This window comes from Engystomops pustulosus, chromosome 8 (assembly GCF_040894005.1).
Source record: "Engystomops pustulosus chromosome 8, aEngPut4.maternal, whole genome shotgun sequence".
In the NCBI taxonomy this organism is placed as follows: domain Eukaryota; kingdom Metazoa; phylum Chordata; class Amphibia; order Anura; family Leptodactylidae; genus Engystomops; species Engystomops pustulosus.
In genome coordinates this window covers 76,707,282-76,723,869 of record NC_092418.1, presented here as the reverse complement: position 1 = coordinate 76,723,869, position 16,588 = coordinate 76,707,282, and the positions used below count along the sequence as shown (strand labels likewise).

At 39.2% G+C, this 16,588-nt stretch overlaps 1 protein-coding gene across 1 annotated transcript in view; it reads right to left on the bottom strand.

The window, feature by feature from the left end:
- Positions 1–16,588, bottom strand: part of LOC140075436 (uncharacterized) — a 127,849-nt gene that overhangs the window by 13,290 nt on the left and 97,971 nt on the right. The window contains exons 10-11 of the mRNA XM_072121350.1: positions 9,448–9,490; positions 6,903–6,967 (exon numbers count right to left, since the gene is read on the bottom strand). Of these exons, the coding sequence (XP_071977451.1) occupies positions 6,903–6,967; positions 9,448–9,490 (108 nt within the window). The remainder of the gene's footprint in view (positions 1–6,902; positions 6,968–9,447; positions 9,491–16,588) is intronic.

The window sequence follows — 16,588 nt, the reverse complement described above, 5'->3', positions numbered from 1 at the left end:
AAATCCTTGCCTGTCCGGCTCTAACTAAACACTTGGCGGCCCTCACTAGCCACTGGAGGGCTTCTCCCTGCCAGCATGAAACATACGTTCAGTTACCCTGTGTCTCTCACACAGCCCAGCTTCTGTGTCTCCAGGTCGAGAGCGACTTCTGACTGCTCCACACCCTTCTTTAAAGGATTGCACACCTGGTGCATTGTTAGACCCATTGTAGTGTGGAAGATTTGGTCTGGAGCGGTGATCACACTTGTCTCCACTCCTGCAATTAGAGTCCTCTACCAGGTCTTCCAAGAGACCAACACATGGAAAACACCTTCCAGTTTGACCCAATTCACATTCTGGTTGCTGTAATACACATAAACCTTCAATTTCTCTCCAATCCAATAGTGACTTTGTCACACCATGTATAGGGTAGTAGCATATTGGGGCAGATTTACTTACCCAGTCCATTCGCGATCCAGTGGCGCTTTCTGTGTGGAGGATTCGGGTCTTCCGGCGATTCACTAAGGCAGTTCCTCCGACATCCACCGGGTGTCGCTGCTGCGCTAAAGTTCATCGGAATGCACTGAACTTCACCAAGCCGGGCCGGGTGCAGGTAAGCACGTGTCCAGCGGCACTTTTTTTGTTTAAATGCGGAGGTTTCTCCGAATCCGTCGGGTTTTCATTCGGCCAGTCCCCCTGATTTCCGTCACGTGCACACAGGTGCCGATGCACCACAATCCGATCGCATGCACCAAAAACCCAGGTTAATTAAGGGAAAATCGGAGCAAAACGGAAAAATTCGGGTAACCCGCCGTAAAAACGCAATTCAGGCCCTTAGTAAATGACCCCCACTGTGTCCAGAAAATGTGCTCCGCTCAGCAGTGCCCTGCAGTGTGGTAGCCAGGGCCACCTCTGTGCAAGAGATAATAGTGTAGCAATGCTGCAGCCCCTTCCTTTCTAAGTATCAGGAGGGTTCCCTGTACTGATCATTAAGTGATGACTTGTCCAAGCAATTTACCATCACTTTAAAATAAGATTGGGACAAACATGGACTAATGGACAAAAGAAAAACTGGAAAAAAATAGTTGTGATGAGGACACCCATGGCCATAACTAAAAATCCATGAATCCAAAGGTTACAGTTTAATTTGGGACCTCACACAACTTTTGATCATACCAGCCAGTACCTTTCATTAGCTCACATGACCATTGATGAAGCTTTAGCAGCCATGTTTCATTGCCAGGGTCTCAAAAGAGTAGGGGTACAGTAGAGAAAGCAGTCAGAAATGGCTGATCATCATCATCATCCGCGAAACCCCTCACAGCTGTCCCTGAACAGTGATCGCTGTGATTCGTCAGTAAAATCTGACTGACAACTCATAGCTAAAAAGTTAAAAGAAAGTATCTTGCCTCAGCAGCTCTGATCTCTTCATTCCTTCCAGGAGATCGGAGAGGAGAGCTGTCTGAAGTGATTTGTTCCCATCACGGTTAAAACTCAGCAAACACACACACCTCCCTACATACTTGTTAACCTTTTATGTTTCCCAGGGGGTCACAGCCCCACTGAGTATAGCTAGCCAGCCCACCCATGCCCCAAGTATAAAGCCATCCAGCCCTTGCCCTCTAGTATAAAGAAAGCCAGCCCCTCGTCCTCCAGTATATAGCCTGGCCCCTGACCCCTAGTATATAGCCAGCCCATATTCCCAAGTATATATCCATCCAGCCCATGCCCTCTAGTATATAGCTAGCCAGACCCTGTCCCCCAGTATATAAAGTTTATCCTAACCCCCAGTATATAGCCAGCCAGCCCATATCCCCCAGTATCCGGCCAGCTCCTGACCCCAGTATATAGCCTGCAGCCCCTGACCCCAGTATATAGTTTGCTGCCCCTGCCACCAGTATATAGCCTGCACTTCAACTTTCTGAAGCCCCTTAGCAGGTTGGCTCCCCATCCCTTGTGCTGTGCAGTTGCACGCACCATGACATTAGCCGCTTGCTGATATTATAGTATGTGTGCTGCCATCGGTAAGTGGTTGACATTATGCTGCGTGCCAAGGTACCGCACCAGGGACCCAGAGCAGAAGCCGGAGCATCGAAGGAAGGAAGAAGACCTGTTTGGGGGCATCGGAAAGGTGAGTACAGATTTTTTGATTTTTAACTTGGCTTATACTCAAGTATATATACGGTAAGCCTTTGAAACTTTATATGCAAATGTTCCTGAAAATGTCTTAATATATTACTAAATTTGTTGATCTTCTAACATCCTCAAATAATAAAAGGATGTTTTATAATCAAAATTATACCAACATAAAGGGCACATATGGTAAATGTTATTTAGTAATTAATTTGGATGCTTTGACTATTTCTCTGCAAGGCAGAATATTTCAAATAAAAAAAAAAATTGGTAAATTTCACATTTTTTCATAAATAATCAAATTGCATATCAATCAAATTTTACAACTATAATAAAGTAAAATATGAAACGAAAAAATCTCAAATTCACTTGGATATGTTGAAGCATTCAAAAGTTATTACCACATAAAGTGATGCAGCTCAGATTTGGAAAATGTGTTAACCCCTTTCCGCACCTTGACGTGATTCTACGTTATAGGATGCGGGTCGTTCCCGCACCTTGACGTAGAATCACGTCATGGCAATCGCCCGGGCTCAGAAGCTAAGCCCTTGCGATCGCGGCGGGATCCCAGCAGTACGCGGTAGCTGGGATCCCGCAGTAACAGCCGGGATCGCGATAGTCGATAGTAGACTGTTTAACCCTATAGGCGCCGTGGTCATAGTGACCGCGGCGTCTATGGTGCATCGGCGCGACTATCGGCACCCTCCGTGCAGGGCACAGAGGTGCCGATCGTTACCATGGCAACCCTGAGTTCTGATCAGGACCCCAGGGCCTATAGTAGCAGCCTGCTAGGATTGTGCACTATGCACGATCTAACAGTGCACCTGCCAGCCTATGCAGAATGCCGCATAATCTGACCGCATAAAAAGTGATCAAAAAGTAAAATGTACCCCAACATGATACCAAGAAAAAGTACAGCATGTCCCGCAAAAAATAAGCTCTAAACCAGTTCTGTAAACAAAAAAATATAAATGTTCTGCCCATTGACATGGCGATACAAAAACAAGCATATTTCTCACAAAATGATTTCTATATTCTGCAATACAAGTTAACCATAAAAAAGCCATATAAATGGGGTATCGCCGTAATCGTGATGACCCATAGAATAAAAGTAACACATTATTTTTATGGTACGGTGAACGTCTGAGGAATGCTAAATGCTAAAAACCATAAACAAGAATTAATGATTTTTTTAACCACCACCAACAAAGAGTTAATAAAATCTGATTATTAGCTATTGAGCCCCCCTGTATTATGTACCTGAAAAGTGGACCTCATCCACAAAAAAATAATCCCCCATATGTCTAAATTACAAAAAAATAAACATTTTATAGCCTGTAAGATATGACATTGCAGATCTGCTCTGAATGGCGCCCCCTTCCCTTCTATGCCCGGCCGTGTGCCCATGCAGCAGTCACCACAACAAATGGGGCATCCTCTGACTCGGGAGACATTGGGTATCAAACTTTGTGGAGTTTTTTGTCTTTAATACTTTGTGACTGTTTAATTTTTGGCCAAAATTAATATATTGTCTAAAAAAAATTACAGCTTGTAAATTAGACCTCCATTTTGTTTTAACCCCTTTGAAGCATCTAAAGGGTTAACACACTTCTTAAAGTTGATTTTTTACACATTGAGGGGTGTAGTTTCTAAAATGGCATGATATATGGGGTTTTACTGCTGTTTAGGCCTCTCAAAGTCAGCTAAAGCTGAGGAGGTGCCTCTAAATAAGGGTTTTGGTGGTTTTTTTATAAAAATGAGAAAAATTGCTCTCAAAATTCTGAACCTCCTAACAACCTAGAAAAGAGAGAGGTTGCATAAAACCCTATGACGATATAAAGCAGACATTCCGGAAATGTTAGTTATAAAGTTACTTGGGTGCTATGACTATCTTCCTGAAAAGCAGAAAATTTTGAACTATGAACATTTTTAGAAATTTTTGCCACATTTCAATTTTTTTCATAACTAAAGATATCATCAAAATTTTTCTATTACTTTGAAGTGAATGTGTGACGGTAAAGCAATCTCAAAATCCCCTGGATATGATAAAGCGTCAAAAAGTTATAACCTCCTATAATGACACAGCAAATTTTATAAATCAGGCCTGGTCCTAAAGGTTTAAAATGGCTTGGACACGAAGGGGTTAAACAGGAAGCTTCATTGTTTACTTCCTGATAATAACAACTGGTCTGCGGTCATGTGATGTCACACAGGTGCAGAGCTCATCATAACAGCAATGAGCCTTGTACCTGAATTGTTCCAGAAATCCTCAAAATGTCTACCAAAAATAGCTAAAATATTTAAGAAAAATACATATAAAAATTTGGGTATTCTTCTGTACATTCCATTCTTATCGATCCATTGTATTTTGAAAATGTTATAGTGTATTTTTAACCCCTTAAGGAGGTTTTTTTTCACTCATTTCTCGCTCTCCACCTTCAACTTTTTCATTTTTCCATGTACAGAGCTGTGTGAGGGCTTATTTTGTTATTTATTATTCCATGCAGTGTACTGGGAAGCAGGAAAAAAATTCCAAATGTGGACTCAGTTTTTACGACTTTCAGTCGGTGCTCCGAATAACACCTCTACTTTATTCTTTGGTTCGGTGTGATCACGGTGTTACCAAATCTATACAGGTTTGATTGCGTTTTAATACATTTAATACAAAATTAAACAGATGTGTACAAAGAAGAAAAAACATTTTTTGCCATCTTCTGACGCTAATAACTTTTTCATACTTATGTACACAGAGCTGTGTAAGGTGTCATTTTTTGTGAAATGAGCAGAAGTTTTCATTGCTACCATTTTGAGGAAGGTGCAACATTTTGATTACTTTTTATTACATTTTCATGTCATGTAAAAAGGTGTAAAAGTAGAATTTCGGACATTTGGGCGCCATTTGCCGTTTTGGAGGTCACTGTCGGCAATAACAGTTTTTATATTTTGATAGATCGGGCATTTTGGGAGCGGCGATACCTAATGTGTTTGTGATTTTTACAGTTTATTATGTTTTATATCAGTTCTAGGGAAAGGGGGGATTTTAATTTTTAATATTTTATTAATTCTTTTTACATTTTTAAACTTTTTTTTCTTTTTTTCCAACTATTTATTAGACCCTCTAGGGTATATTAACCCTAGATGGTCAGATTGTTCCTACCATACGCCGTAATACAACGGTATTGCAGTATATGCCATTTTTGCATAGGATTCATTACAATGAGCCCATTACAATGAGCTCATTGTAACGAATCTCCTGAAATCATGCAGCCTCAGGTCTGACAAAGACTCGAGGCTGTCATGGCAACCGAACGCCACCCCCGATGACGCCCATGCACCACCATGTTTTAAGTGCTGCTGGCGACTTTGTCTGTGGCAGAGAAGAGGTTAACACCTGCGATCGGCTGTGGGTGATAGCGATGGGTCTTTGCTGCAATATGCAGCAAAGCCCATCTCTCTATGAAGAAGGCCTCAGCCCGTGAGCCCTCTTCATTCACCCTTCATAGCTTCATAGCGTGAAGGGGTTAAGGAGAATTAGTACGACATGATTTGTAAAGCACTGCTGAATATGATGTTGTTATATAAATAATGATGATTATTATAATCATATATTAGGAAACTACTTCTTCCATTCCTTAGCATTTCTTAAGACTTTATTGCAGAATCTCTAAAAATTCTATCATAATCTGTAGAAATTCTACAGAAACACTAGCTCGCTCTCCTAGCTATTATTCATTTTTTTTATAGAGGCATGCAAAGAAAGATCTATGAAACAAAATGGGGCACATTTACTAGGAATGTGGGAAACTGCACTAAAAGTGCTCTGCCCGTGTATAATGATCGGTGCGACAGATCTATTAAGAACGTGCACCAGAATTCATGAATCTGTTGCTTCCGCTGCATTGGCCCAACAGAGTTCACCAACTTTTATGTGGTGCATCTTTAACATAGGGTGTGCGACAGGTTATGCATTAAATGTGGTGCACGGTCCGACTGAGCACCGGAACGCCCCCTAATTTGTGTTGCATGATGCCTAGTGCAAGTGCGCCACAAAATAGTCGTGTGTGACATAATTGTGTTGCAGACACTTCTTAAGTACTTAAGCAGTTTATACCTAAAAGAACATGCAAAGTCTGACAGAAAACTGGCGCAAAGCCCTAAGTAAATGTGCCTCAATGTGTACTTAAACTATGAATTCAGGAACAATTTGGGAATAATTCCCTGAGTGTAAGACATGATTTTGGAACAGAAAGGTGACAGAGACAGTGGGCTTTTTCCAACTGTCACTGCCTAATTGCCTCGTCTACCATAAACGATAGTGGTCATCTAGTAGACATGTAATGCCTGTATCAAAGTGCAGACATGGAGACAAAAACAGGACAAAACGAAGAGATAAGTATGGTTGCCTAATCCAAGTAAAACCAAGAGGAAGTCTATACAAAATCACTTAGAAAAATGGATGGTCAAGAAAACAGACAAGACTCAGAATAATTGTGATATAAAATGACAGCATTCCACATGCTTGTAGACTATAGTATGCAAAGATTACAGGTCAGTAAGGGTTTATATGCAAACCCATAGTCCCGGTCTAGAAGGTGATAGGAGAGTGATCCTGTCAATAATAGAGAACCAGAGCAGGGTATGCAAGAGGTAGACAGGTGTAGTTTGTATCCTCAGGCATACAGAAGATGACATTGTAGACACAGATGTAACACAGAGTTTAATCTTTATTTGATATTGTCTTAAAGGGACTATAAGTCTAATGAATTTCCTCTTAATTTTTTTCTTCTTACCTGGGGTACAGGAGTTACAATGGTCCAGGATTCATCTGTTGCTTCTTTTTCATAGAACTCAGTTCCTGTTATTGAAAAAAGCATTGAAGGTATTTAAAAAAAATAAAAATTAAACACACACAAAAAAGTACCCGGATATGTGAAAATGTTTGTTAAGTTTCATGGATTTTTAAATGGTTCATTTTTTAAAATTCCCTTTCTTTTACTTTCTATTATATGTTAATAGAAACAAATGTAAATGTAGGTTTCAGTTACCTTGACTTGTTCTCGACCCCCCCCCCCCCACGAAGAAAGCCGTCAACCGGTGCGGAGCCCGAGTCAAAAGACGTCACTGCATTTTTCTTCTGCTTCTGCTCTTATCTCCACTCCTCACAGAATGCGCTGAAGTAGTGGGATGCACAGAGGAGGAGACCCAGCATTGCCGACAGCAGTACAGAACCAGCGGTCAAGTGACTGTAGATCATTTTCCCCTGTAACTGGGGCTCTTACAGATGTCCCAGTTACAGGTAAAAACCAAAAATTTAAAAATTTAAAAAAAAAAGAAAAGAAAGGAAAAGAAAAGAATGTGAAAATGTCCCCAAGAGGTCTTTTACAACCTCGTAGGGGACATATAAAGTTAAAATATACATACACATACAGGCAGGGTTACGTACAAGACAGGCCCTGGAGGTTTGTTCTTAAGTTGAATTTGTATGTAAGTCGAAACTGTATATTTAATAATTGTAGATCCAAAAAAAAAAAAATTTGGCCTCAGTGACAACTGGAGTTTAAACATGTTTTGCTGCAATGGGACCAGGGATTATCATATATTACAAAAATAAATACATTTCTCTCCTTTTTTCTCTTTTTTTTGTAACTTTAACCAACCTAAAAAACTGAAATTGAAAAAAAGGTCCCTTAATTTTTTTTTATTTTTATCTACCCCTATGTCATGAAAAAAAAGGAGCAAAAATGCTTGCAGTATTGCACAAAAAAAAGAAGTTATGGCCATTATACCAATAAGTCTGAACATTTGTTGGAAATTCTCCGGTCAGTAAAGCCTTTTAAGGCCTGGTCAGAAAGGGGTTAACGGATAACACTTAAAAGTTTATTACATTAGTTGAAATTAATGGGTTGGAATTAAAAACATGCACCATTGTTCTACACATTTTCTATGCAATTATAATGCAACATTACTTTAATTCAGTGGGTCTTTCCATGTGCAACAATTCTGTTTTGTTATGTTTTAAAATATATATAACTTTAAAAAGAAATTGGATCGCTCTACTCTGACTTTTATCCTTTTTATTTGTTCGATTTAAAAGAGCCTGTGACTTTTATCGTTTTTATTTTTTCGATTTAAGGACCTCATTTTTTGGAGCACAATCTGTATTTTATATTGAAACCACTTTGAGATAAATATGATTTTTAGATTCAGTTTTATTATTCAAAAAAAAAAAGATAATTCTGTATTTCTGATTTTGTTTCCTGCTAAACAGTATAAGTAGTTTTATATTGACTACTTCAAGCAACCCTTTCACTAGGGGTGTCATTTATAGCTCTTGACAGGTTCCAATATCCTATGTGATGCCGATTTTATAAATGCCTTTGTCATTATTCTGAGTCATTTCCTCAGTTCATAATAGTTTATTTTACATTACCTAGCTCCCTGCCAGCAGAGTGTGGTGAGTATCCAGGGAGGGGCAGCTGTAACTTGTGTGTGCCTGTGTCTCCACATGCAGTCTTACTCTCCTCCACACCACCCCCTTTCCCTGCCTGCTCAGTGCACATGAGCGGAAGAGGGAGGGGTGAGGCAGCTACATGAGTTTGAGAAGGAAAGAATACTGACACAGACAGGCTGCAGCCACCCTCTCTCTGGAGACTCACCACATGATGCTGGCAGGGAGCCAGGTAATGTGAATCAAACTTATATAAAACATTGAAATGATTCAGAATGCTAATAAAAGCATTTATAAAATCAGCGTAGCATAGGCTATTGGAACAACAGATAAAAGACAGAAAGATTCCCTTGAATAAATTTTAGGATGCTCCGAATACAACTATAGTTAATTTTTTTTGTTTACCTTTAAAATGTTGTTATTTTCTGTTTTGTATGAATATTTTTAAACTTTTGTTTTACTTCTATATTTAAAACATTTGTTTTCATTTGATTTACAATATAGTGTAACAATTCAAATAAGGGATATGTATGTAAATTTATAAAATTCAGTTTCAGCTTCCATTGTTCTAAATGGAAATATCTCAATCTCTGATTCCTTTTCAAAATACATATTCTTTTTCCGTGATGTAACATTGCTTCACTTATTGTAGTTTAAGCACAAAAAAACACAGTTAGGATTCACACATTTTCCAGAAAACAAGCTGTTTTTATATAAAAATGAAAACCCTCTTGCTGAAAATTCACCATTTTTTTGGACTATCGGCTTTTTAATGCCGTCATCATTGAATTATGCTCCACAGCAAGGAGAGAGGAAAATTTCCAGGTAGTGAGCATATATGAGTGGAAAGTAGACGAAAATGGTCCAAAAGAAATAATGTTACTCACGGCTTTGCAGAGGCTGTGGCCTAATTCCATTAAGGTTTTCAGACTGAAAAAGAAGGAAACAGTTCACACAGCGTGGATAGCGCATTATGTGGGAATCTGAGTGAAGTAACACACAGAGTTATCTACTTGGACGCATTTGACAGGCTGTTAGAGAACAATGCACTAACTATTTACAGTCATCCTGACATAAGACGGTCTATAATCCAAGATTTGTACATAGGAAAGGAAACGGTTTTGCAAATGTCATTGTTATGTTATTGAGACCTGAGTACATGTTCATGGCAGACCTCAAGTCACTTGAATCTTGGGAAGGAGTCTTTTTAACTACTAAGCAGCTGGATGTCTGCTTTGGCGACAAATTGAATGTACATACAAAGGAAATACTTATTCTTTGGCATATTATTAAGACTTCCATAGGCCCTGGGCTGTATGAATATTATAGTCCTTACAAGTCTGGGAAACACTTCCTACATATGGTCCTAGATTCAAGTCTCTTGGGGAATGCATGATGTGTATCTTATGTCTGCTTTAAATCTGTTGAAGCAGGACCTTTGGAGGACCTTTGAAGGTCCTGAAATGGCTCTTTTGTACATGTTTATGTAGAGTAGGAACAGATGTATGAGGATTCCATGGGTAAAGCTCCTTCTCAAGGTTTGGGCCCCGGGCTACCACCCAAACTGCCTATGTTATTATGCACTACTGGACGTCATCCACCTGAGCGCAGTTTTTGTCAACTGGTGAACCATTTATTCAACATATAGCACAGGGACATTTGTGAGAGGAGGGTCTGAACAGATGCAGCCATCAAAAAAGCCACATCTGGCTCCCGAGCCATAGGTTCCCTACCCCTAATATAGGCTGTTTGGGTGGCAGCCTAAGAAACAATGATTCTAACTGAGCCCATGACTACCTGAACCAATTGACAAGTTTGATACTGCGTTGTGGACATAATAAAGAGTAGGGCATCCAGCCATGACACTTTCATGATTTCAACACATACTTATACAAGGGTCGTGTTGGAAGGAAGGTACTGCTGTTTCCTGCTCACTCTGGAGGGAGAGGTCATGTGATGCAGCTTTGTGTAGTTAGCAGGAGAGCTTATGTCTGCAGCTGTGTAACTGCAGAAGAAGTCTGCAGTCTGCAAAGAAGTCTCCTGTTCCATGCTCCACGCTCCTCCATGTGATGAAAGCTGCCAGGCTATTTTCTATATAGACCGTGCACATAAACAATATAAAGTGCTCAGTGGATTTACTTGTTTGAATCTCACTGGATTAGCTGCTAGCTTACTTCCTGAGAGAACAAAGGGTATCAGAGGAACAATGTGTAGAATGTAATTGACTGCACTCAAGGAAAATACAGGAAGAGGTTAAACTCTGCCCCTTTACTGCTGCGGAGAAAGATTTTCTGACAAATAGCTTAAGAACAGCATAATTCTATACATCTGGAAAGAAAAGGATAAGCCACATAATTTGGCAATATCACATTTAGTTTAGAAAGGGGGAATCAAATGTGAAAAGTTGGTAAACATTTATTTTGAAATCAGAACATTTTATTTTTGCATTAGTGGAACTGTTATAATACAACGCAAAATTATCAAAAAATCTTTATTCTCAGACTGTGATAAAAAGTAAAAGGACTTCCAAAATAAAAAAATTAATTTTACTAAAAAATGTTCCACTTTTAAAAGTGAATTAGGGAAATTTGTTACTCCTCAATCTTCTGAAATTCTATATTATATTATAGTCAGATGCTGGACTGAAAGGAATTTTGTTGTACTGTAATGTAATATAATGCATACAGAGTGACTTTCAATCTTATTTAGTTTTATGTATAAATGGCAATTTCTTAAACGGCTGTTCTCATATTTAAATGGTACAGAGTGTACAGTAGGGAGAAAAATGTAACTTGTAGTTCTGAACTATTAATTCTTACACTTTGGGATCGCACGATTTTCAATAAGAGCAATTACCTTAGAAAAGGTTTTATTTCTCTTTATAATATTTTGAAAATCTAAAACATGGATGCAAGAAATATTTCTACTAAAACAGAGATCTTGTCAATATTAATAATTGAAAACTTTGCCCTGACTGTACAAAGTTGTGCAACTCCAATTACCTGCCAATTTTAACGACAGTTCAATCTATACAACATGTATGAGGAAAAAGAACTTACTCTGCTTCCATCTTTATAACAAGTTCCTCTTAATAAGAATGTCTGGAAAATTAAAAGCTAAACAATCAAATACCTTCCAATCACCCTGGATTGAGTGGGTCAGTAACAGATTTTGTGTGCATATTAAAAAAAAGTTATATATCAGAATTCAGAAATTGGGTGTTTGTGTGGGTTTCCTACGGTTTCCTCCCACACTCCAAAACAATTTGGCAACCTCTGTGCAGCACTGTGTAATCTGTGTGCGCTATATAAAGGAATTATTATTATTATGGGGGCATGAAAATGGGGGATAGAGAAAATGGGGTATTATGGTGCTCCAGAAAAAAGGGGCATCGTACAATGAGTCGTGTCCTGGAAGGGAATATTGCACAGGCTAAGGATGTCATAGAAAGCAACCGTTACCTTTACTATAGGGGCATTATATGGTGTGGGGTGGGGGGGGCATTATACTCTTGAAGTTACACTAGGTGCACACTACAGTGCCACAATAATAACACTCATGGCTATCCTTCTTACTAGACTAGACGATAGAGATTGACTGATGAGTAGAGATGAGAAGACCTGCTTGCGGACCAGGGCATATTGCCGGTTGGCTGCCAAACAGCCAATGCGTCATATAAACACCCAGAGCAACTACCATGGCTCTGATTTACCAGAGGTGTGCCCTTAGATAATCACGACCATGGCTGGTAGCTGAGAGCGTTAATTTGCCAGATTGGCTTTTCACCAACCAATAGGGCAGTATGTCCAGGTTGCATGGGGCACCCCTGAATCCGTATGTAAAGTTTGGGTCCACCTATCTATACAACACAGTTTTATGTCTGTCTCTGCCCCTGCCTTCCTTGCCTTTTCCTCCCCTCTCAGTAGATTTCATTGTCATTTGTCTGTGATTAGAAAGAAATGTGGATTAAAAATGAGAATTTAACAGTATTTCATAAATGAGCAGAGCAGGCTTTTGTATACTTCATTAAGAATTGCAGCTTCTCTGTGCCCTTTTCTGCTTCTCTCTCCTGCAGTGAGCATTGTATCCGAAAGCCCCGTAATCCTACCTCCTGCTCACGGCCAAGGAGCTAGGGAGAGCACATGCCCCACTTTATCCACGCTCATCACAGCCGTAATCACAGCCGGCTCCTAGCTCCACGCCCAGGAGCAGAAGGTAGGATTACGGTGGGGGGAGGGTGTACATGCATTTAATATTTTGCAGCATTAGGCTTTTGAATGTCCCCTACAGTCTCCTTCGCTCCAGGTTTATGAAATCTTGGCACCCCCTATCCTTGCCTTACGGTATGTAACCTGTGCTCATATATAATTCCAGTCAAGTGCACAGCTGAATGCTCTTCTATAATGTGTTGCATGGTATCTAATAGAAGTAGTATGTAATAGTGATATACAGAAAAGAATTAAAATTTAAATGATATTAAAGCATGATTAATAATAATCAGTATGGGAGTGCTACTTATTCATGGAATCAAAATAAGAACAGCATGGTAAGCAAGGCAATCTCAAAAACATTGGCAAAGAGACGCATGCATTGACTATTTAGTTGGGACTTTACCCCATGCATTTGTATAGGGTAATGAAATTTATTACATAATCACATCACATTTTGGTGTTTGAGCTTTATTAAATAATTCGTCTCTAGAGATCTGTCACTTCATGCATCTGACCTTTCTGTTTAATAAAAAAACAAGAATGTGGAAATTAGCACCCGTGTGGGGTGCATGCCCTGGTATTTAAAACATGGAAACCAAAGGAGGGAGTTGTAGAGAACACAAGCTTAATTGGAAATGTTGGCTGTCACATTTAACTCCTTCTATTCCAGGATTCTGCACAATGCAATACAAGTATCTGATTAAATGAAAAATAAATGTGATTTTATGTTATATTGATTATATTCTAAGTATTTTATAAGTCAATTTTCATAGAGGAGTGAACATACAGTGTATCAATATTTTCTCACAGGTTCCTGCTATGATTCTTAGTTTCATATGTCTAAGTGGGAAATACTTCCATCAAGCACATAAAACGGGAGTCCCAAAATACCCCCACGACTATCTTTTACTTTCCCCACAATATTTTTGGATCAGTCTAGGGACTAATTTACAGTTTTTGCACATTGGTAAGCAGTGTATAATTTCCACGGATAGCATACCGAGCCTTTACTGTCTATGTGCTGTTTCAGATGTCAGTTTTTTCCCACAGACCTGCAGTTCATTGGGGTCTATTGAGGTGTTAGAGAATTATAGAGAGAAACATAACTTCTGTAAATAGATATGTATATAATATAAGTAGATAAAGGCGGCATAAGGCGCACCTGATTATAGGGCGCACCAACAATAAATGCCTGCTAAAACGTCTAGGTTCATATATAAAGCACACCTGATTATAATGATGAATGACCAGCAGGTGACAGACCTGTGTACAGCTCAAGGCAGCTTTTGTCTGTAAGTAAGGTTCATATATAAGGCGCACTGGACTATAAGGCGCACCTTTGATTTCTGAGAAAATCAAAGGATTTTTTGTGCGCTTATAATCCGAAAAATACGGTATTTAACAAGAAACTAAAATGGAGAATACTATGTCCCCAGTACTATGGCATGGTGATAAACGTAAAAGATCCTGTTATGAGACCACAAATGAGCGATTACTTGGTTGTCAGTGGTTTGTATTAACTTATACTTCTCAAACATCTACATAATAGGGATTGTACTACAGACATTGAGGCAGAACAGTTTCTTTTATCTTTGGTACTCATTTAGGGTAAGCATCTTCATGTGTTCTTTTTTTACATGTGGCGTCACTCTAGAACCTGTCATGTTACACAGAGGTACTGAGAGATATTAATCCATTAGAAAAACCAAGACATATAGCCCTGTTTCTACATGTGATCCACCCTTTTTAATGCAATCACATTAAAGCACTAGTATAATTGAATTGATATATGAGCTCGGTCGAGTCTGCCATTCTCAGAATTATATTAGTCTGTTGATTTGCTTTTAAATATTTTATGTCCTATACTGTAGAGAACTGTGGGATAACTGATTATAAGCACACAAATGCTCTGGCTTTATTGAAAGATGTAAGGGATATAAAAACGGTAAAGGAATTTAGATGAAGAGTTATCGTTGGACAATGCACTTTGGGTGAACTCCATCGGACAAGTAAATGTGCCCCATTGTGTCTACCAAATGAACCAACATTGTGCTTCCAAAATTAATATTGCCCCAAATCTGCCATTATTGGTAATGTTACAGTGCTACACTCCATGCATATGAACTTTGTTTTTTTCAACTGTGTTCTACCTTTTATTTAAATGGCAAGAAAACAGCCCTATATATTTCAATGGGTTGTGTCCTACTACAGGAGGTTGCTCATTCCCCACGAAGATCGAGAGAAGGATTGCAGATGAACCTGCAGGCATACACTAGGAGCAGACTGTGCCATCACAAGGAAACTTTAGGATTTAATACTAAAGATAGCAGTAAGGGTAACAAAGTAGGGCACATGAGGCCATTTTCCAGTACAATCACCAATACCAATCAAACACCAATTGCTGCCAGAAAGGGTTAACCATGCCTCACAAATAAAACTGAAAATTATCTTTTTACAATTATTCCCTATATCTCCTCATCATTTGTAACCAGGTGAGGAAGACTTTCAAGGCTTTATTTCCTGAGGCACAGAATGATCCAAAGGCAGAAGAACGCTGAGAAAGTGATTAATCACATGTAGTCAGATGCACAGCTGGGAAATCACAGCAAAGTGTCCCCAGAATCGTCACTAAACCTGCACAGAGGGACTTATCCAAGCACAAAGTATTATATACACAGTCCATACAGATTCCCAAACTCTATCCAACATAAATCATTCCCAATAACCATTTTATAAGAAAGAAAAGTCTAACCAAGTATTTGAGCCATAACTTACTTTTTGTCATTAAAGCTGCAAAATAGTTACAATAGTCCAATATTCAGGTTTTGTTAGACACTCAGCTGCTGTAACCCATCTGCAACCATTGAATGTACTGTAAGGTGTTGATAGTAACTATTAAATCCAGCATCTAATAGGAAAGACTGCCAGGACCAGTTTTGTGGCCATCAACAATGATCAATGTCCATAAGATCAGTGTGATTCAATTCAGGGCAGCCATCACTAACAATATGCCTAGCAGCATGCATGTAATTTATAAAGTACTGAAAGATGCACAGTGCTATTGCTAGGATCAAATGTGCATCACTTCACTCCAATAAAGGGGCTGGCCACTACTTTACATAAGATGTCCATTTGCCTTTAGTGCCTTGTAGAAAATTCCTGAAAGTTCATCAAGTGATTAAGTACTGCTACTTGTGTGCAGACCCTCCGTGCTTCTTTCTTTACATCTCTGAACTCTGCTGAATAGATTGAGCCTGTAGCAGGTGAGTAAGAGTCATCCTGCTACCCCCCCTCTCTCTCCCAGACTCTGTCAGTGAGGTGATAGAGAGAGAGAGAACAACAGTGACATCACATGTACGATCTGGTGCAGGGAGATGGCAGATGTGTGTATGCATGATGGGAACAGGCAAATGCTGCAGTTTTCACTGGTACACAGTTACATAAACAGACGTGTAATAGAATAGATTTATGGAAAAGTGGCCAATCCCTTTAAATGAGCGGTCTCAGATTCAATTGCTCATCAGTTCTGCACCTCTTAGTGGTCTAACCCTATAAAATGCAGGCATTTCCATCTGTTATGAGTTTCACATAATAATTCATAGTGCAACTTTGTTCACCCCAACAGTAATTGGAGTTGATGTATCATTTCTTGAATGGCAGGTTTTTTTCATGTACAAGGCATAAAAGAGTCAAAATTTCTGTCATATCCCATTGAAATTACAAATTTTCTGCCCTTTTTCGACACATGTGCCACTTTTAATAAGGCAAATTGACTATAAACTGGCCAGAAAGTCTATACCAGTCCCAAACTGGCATA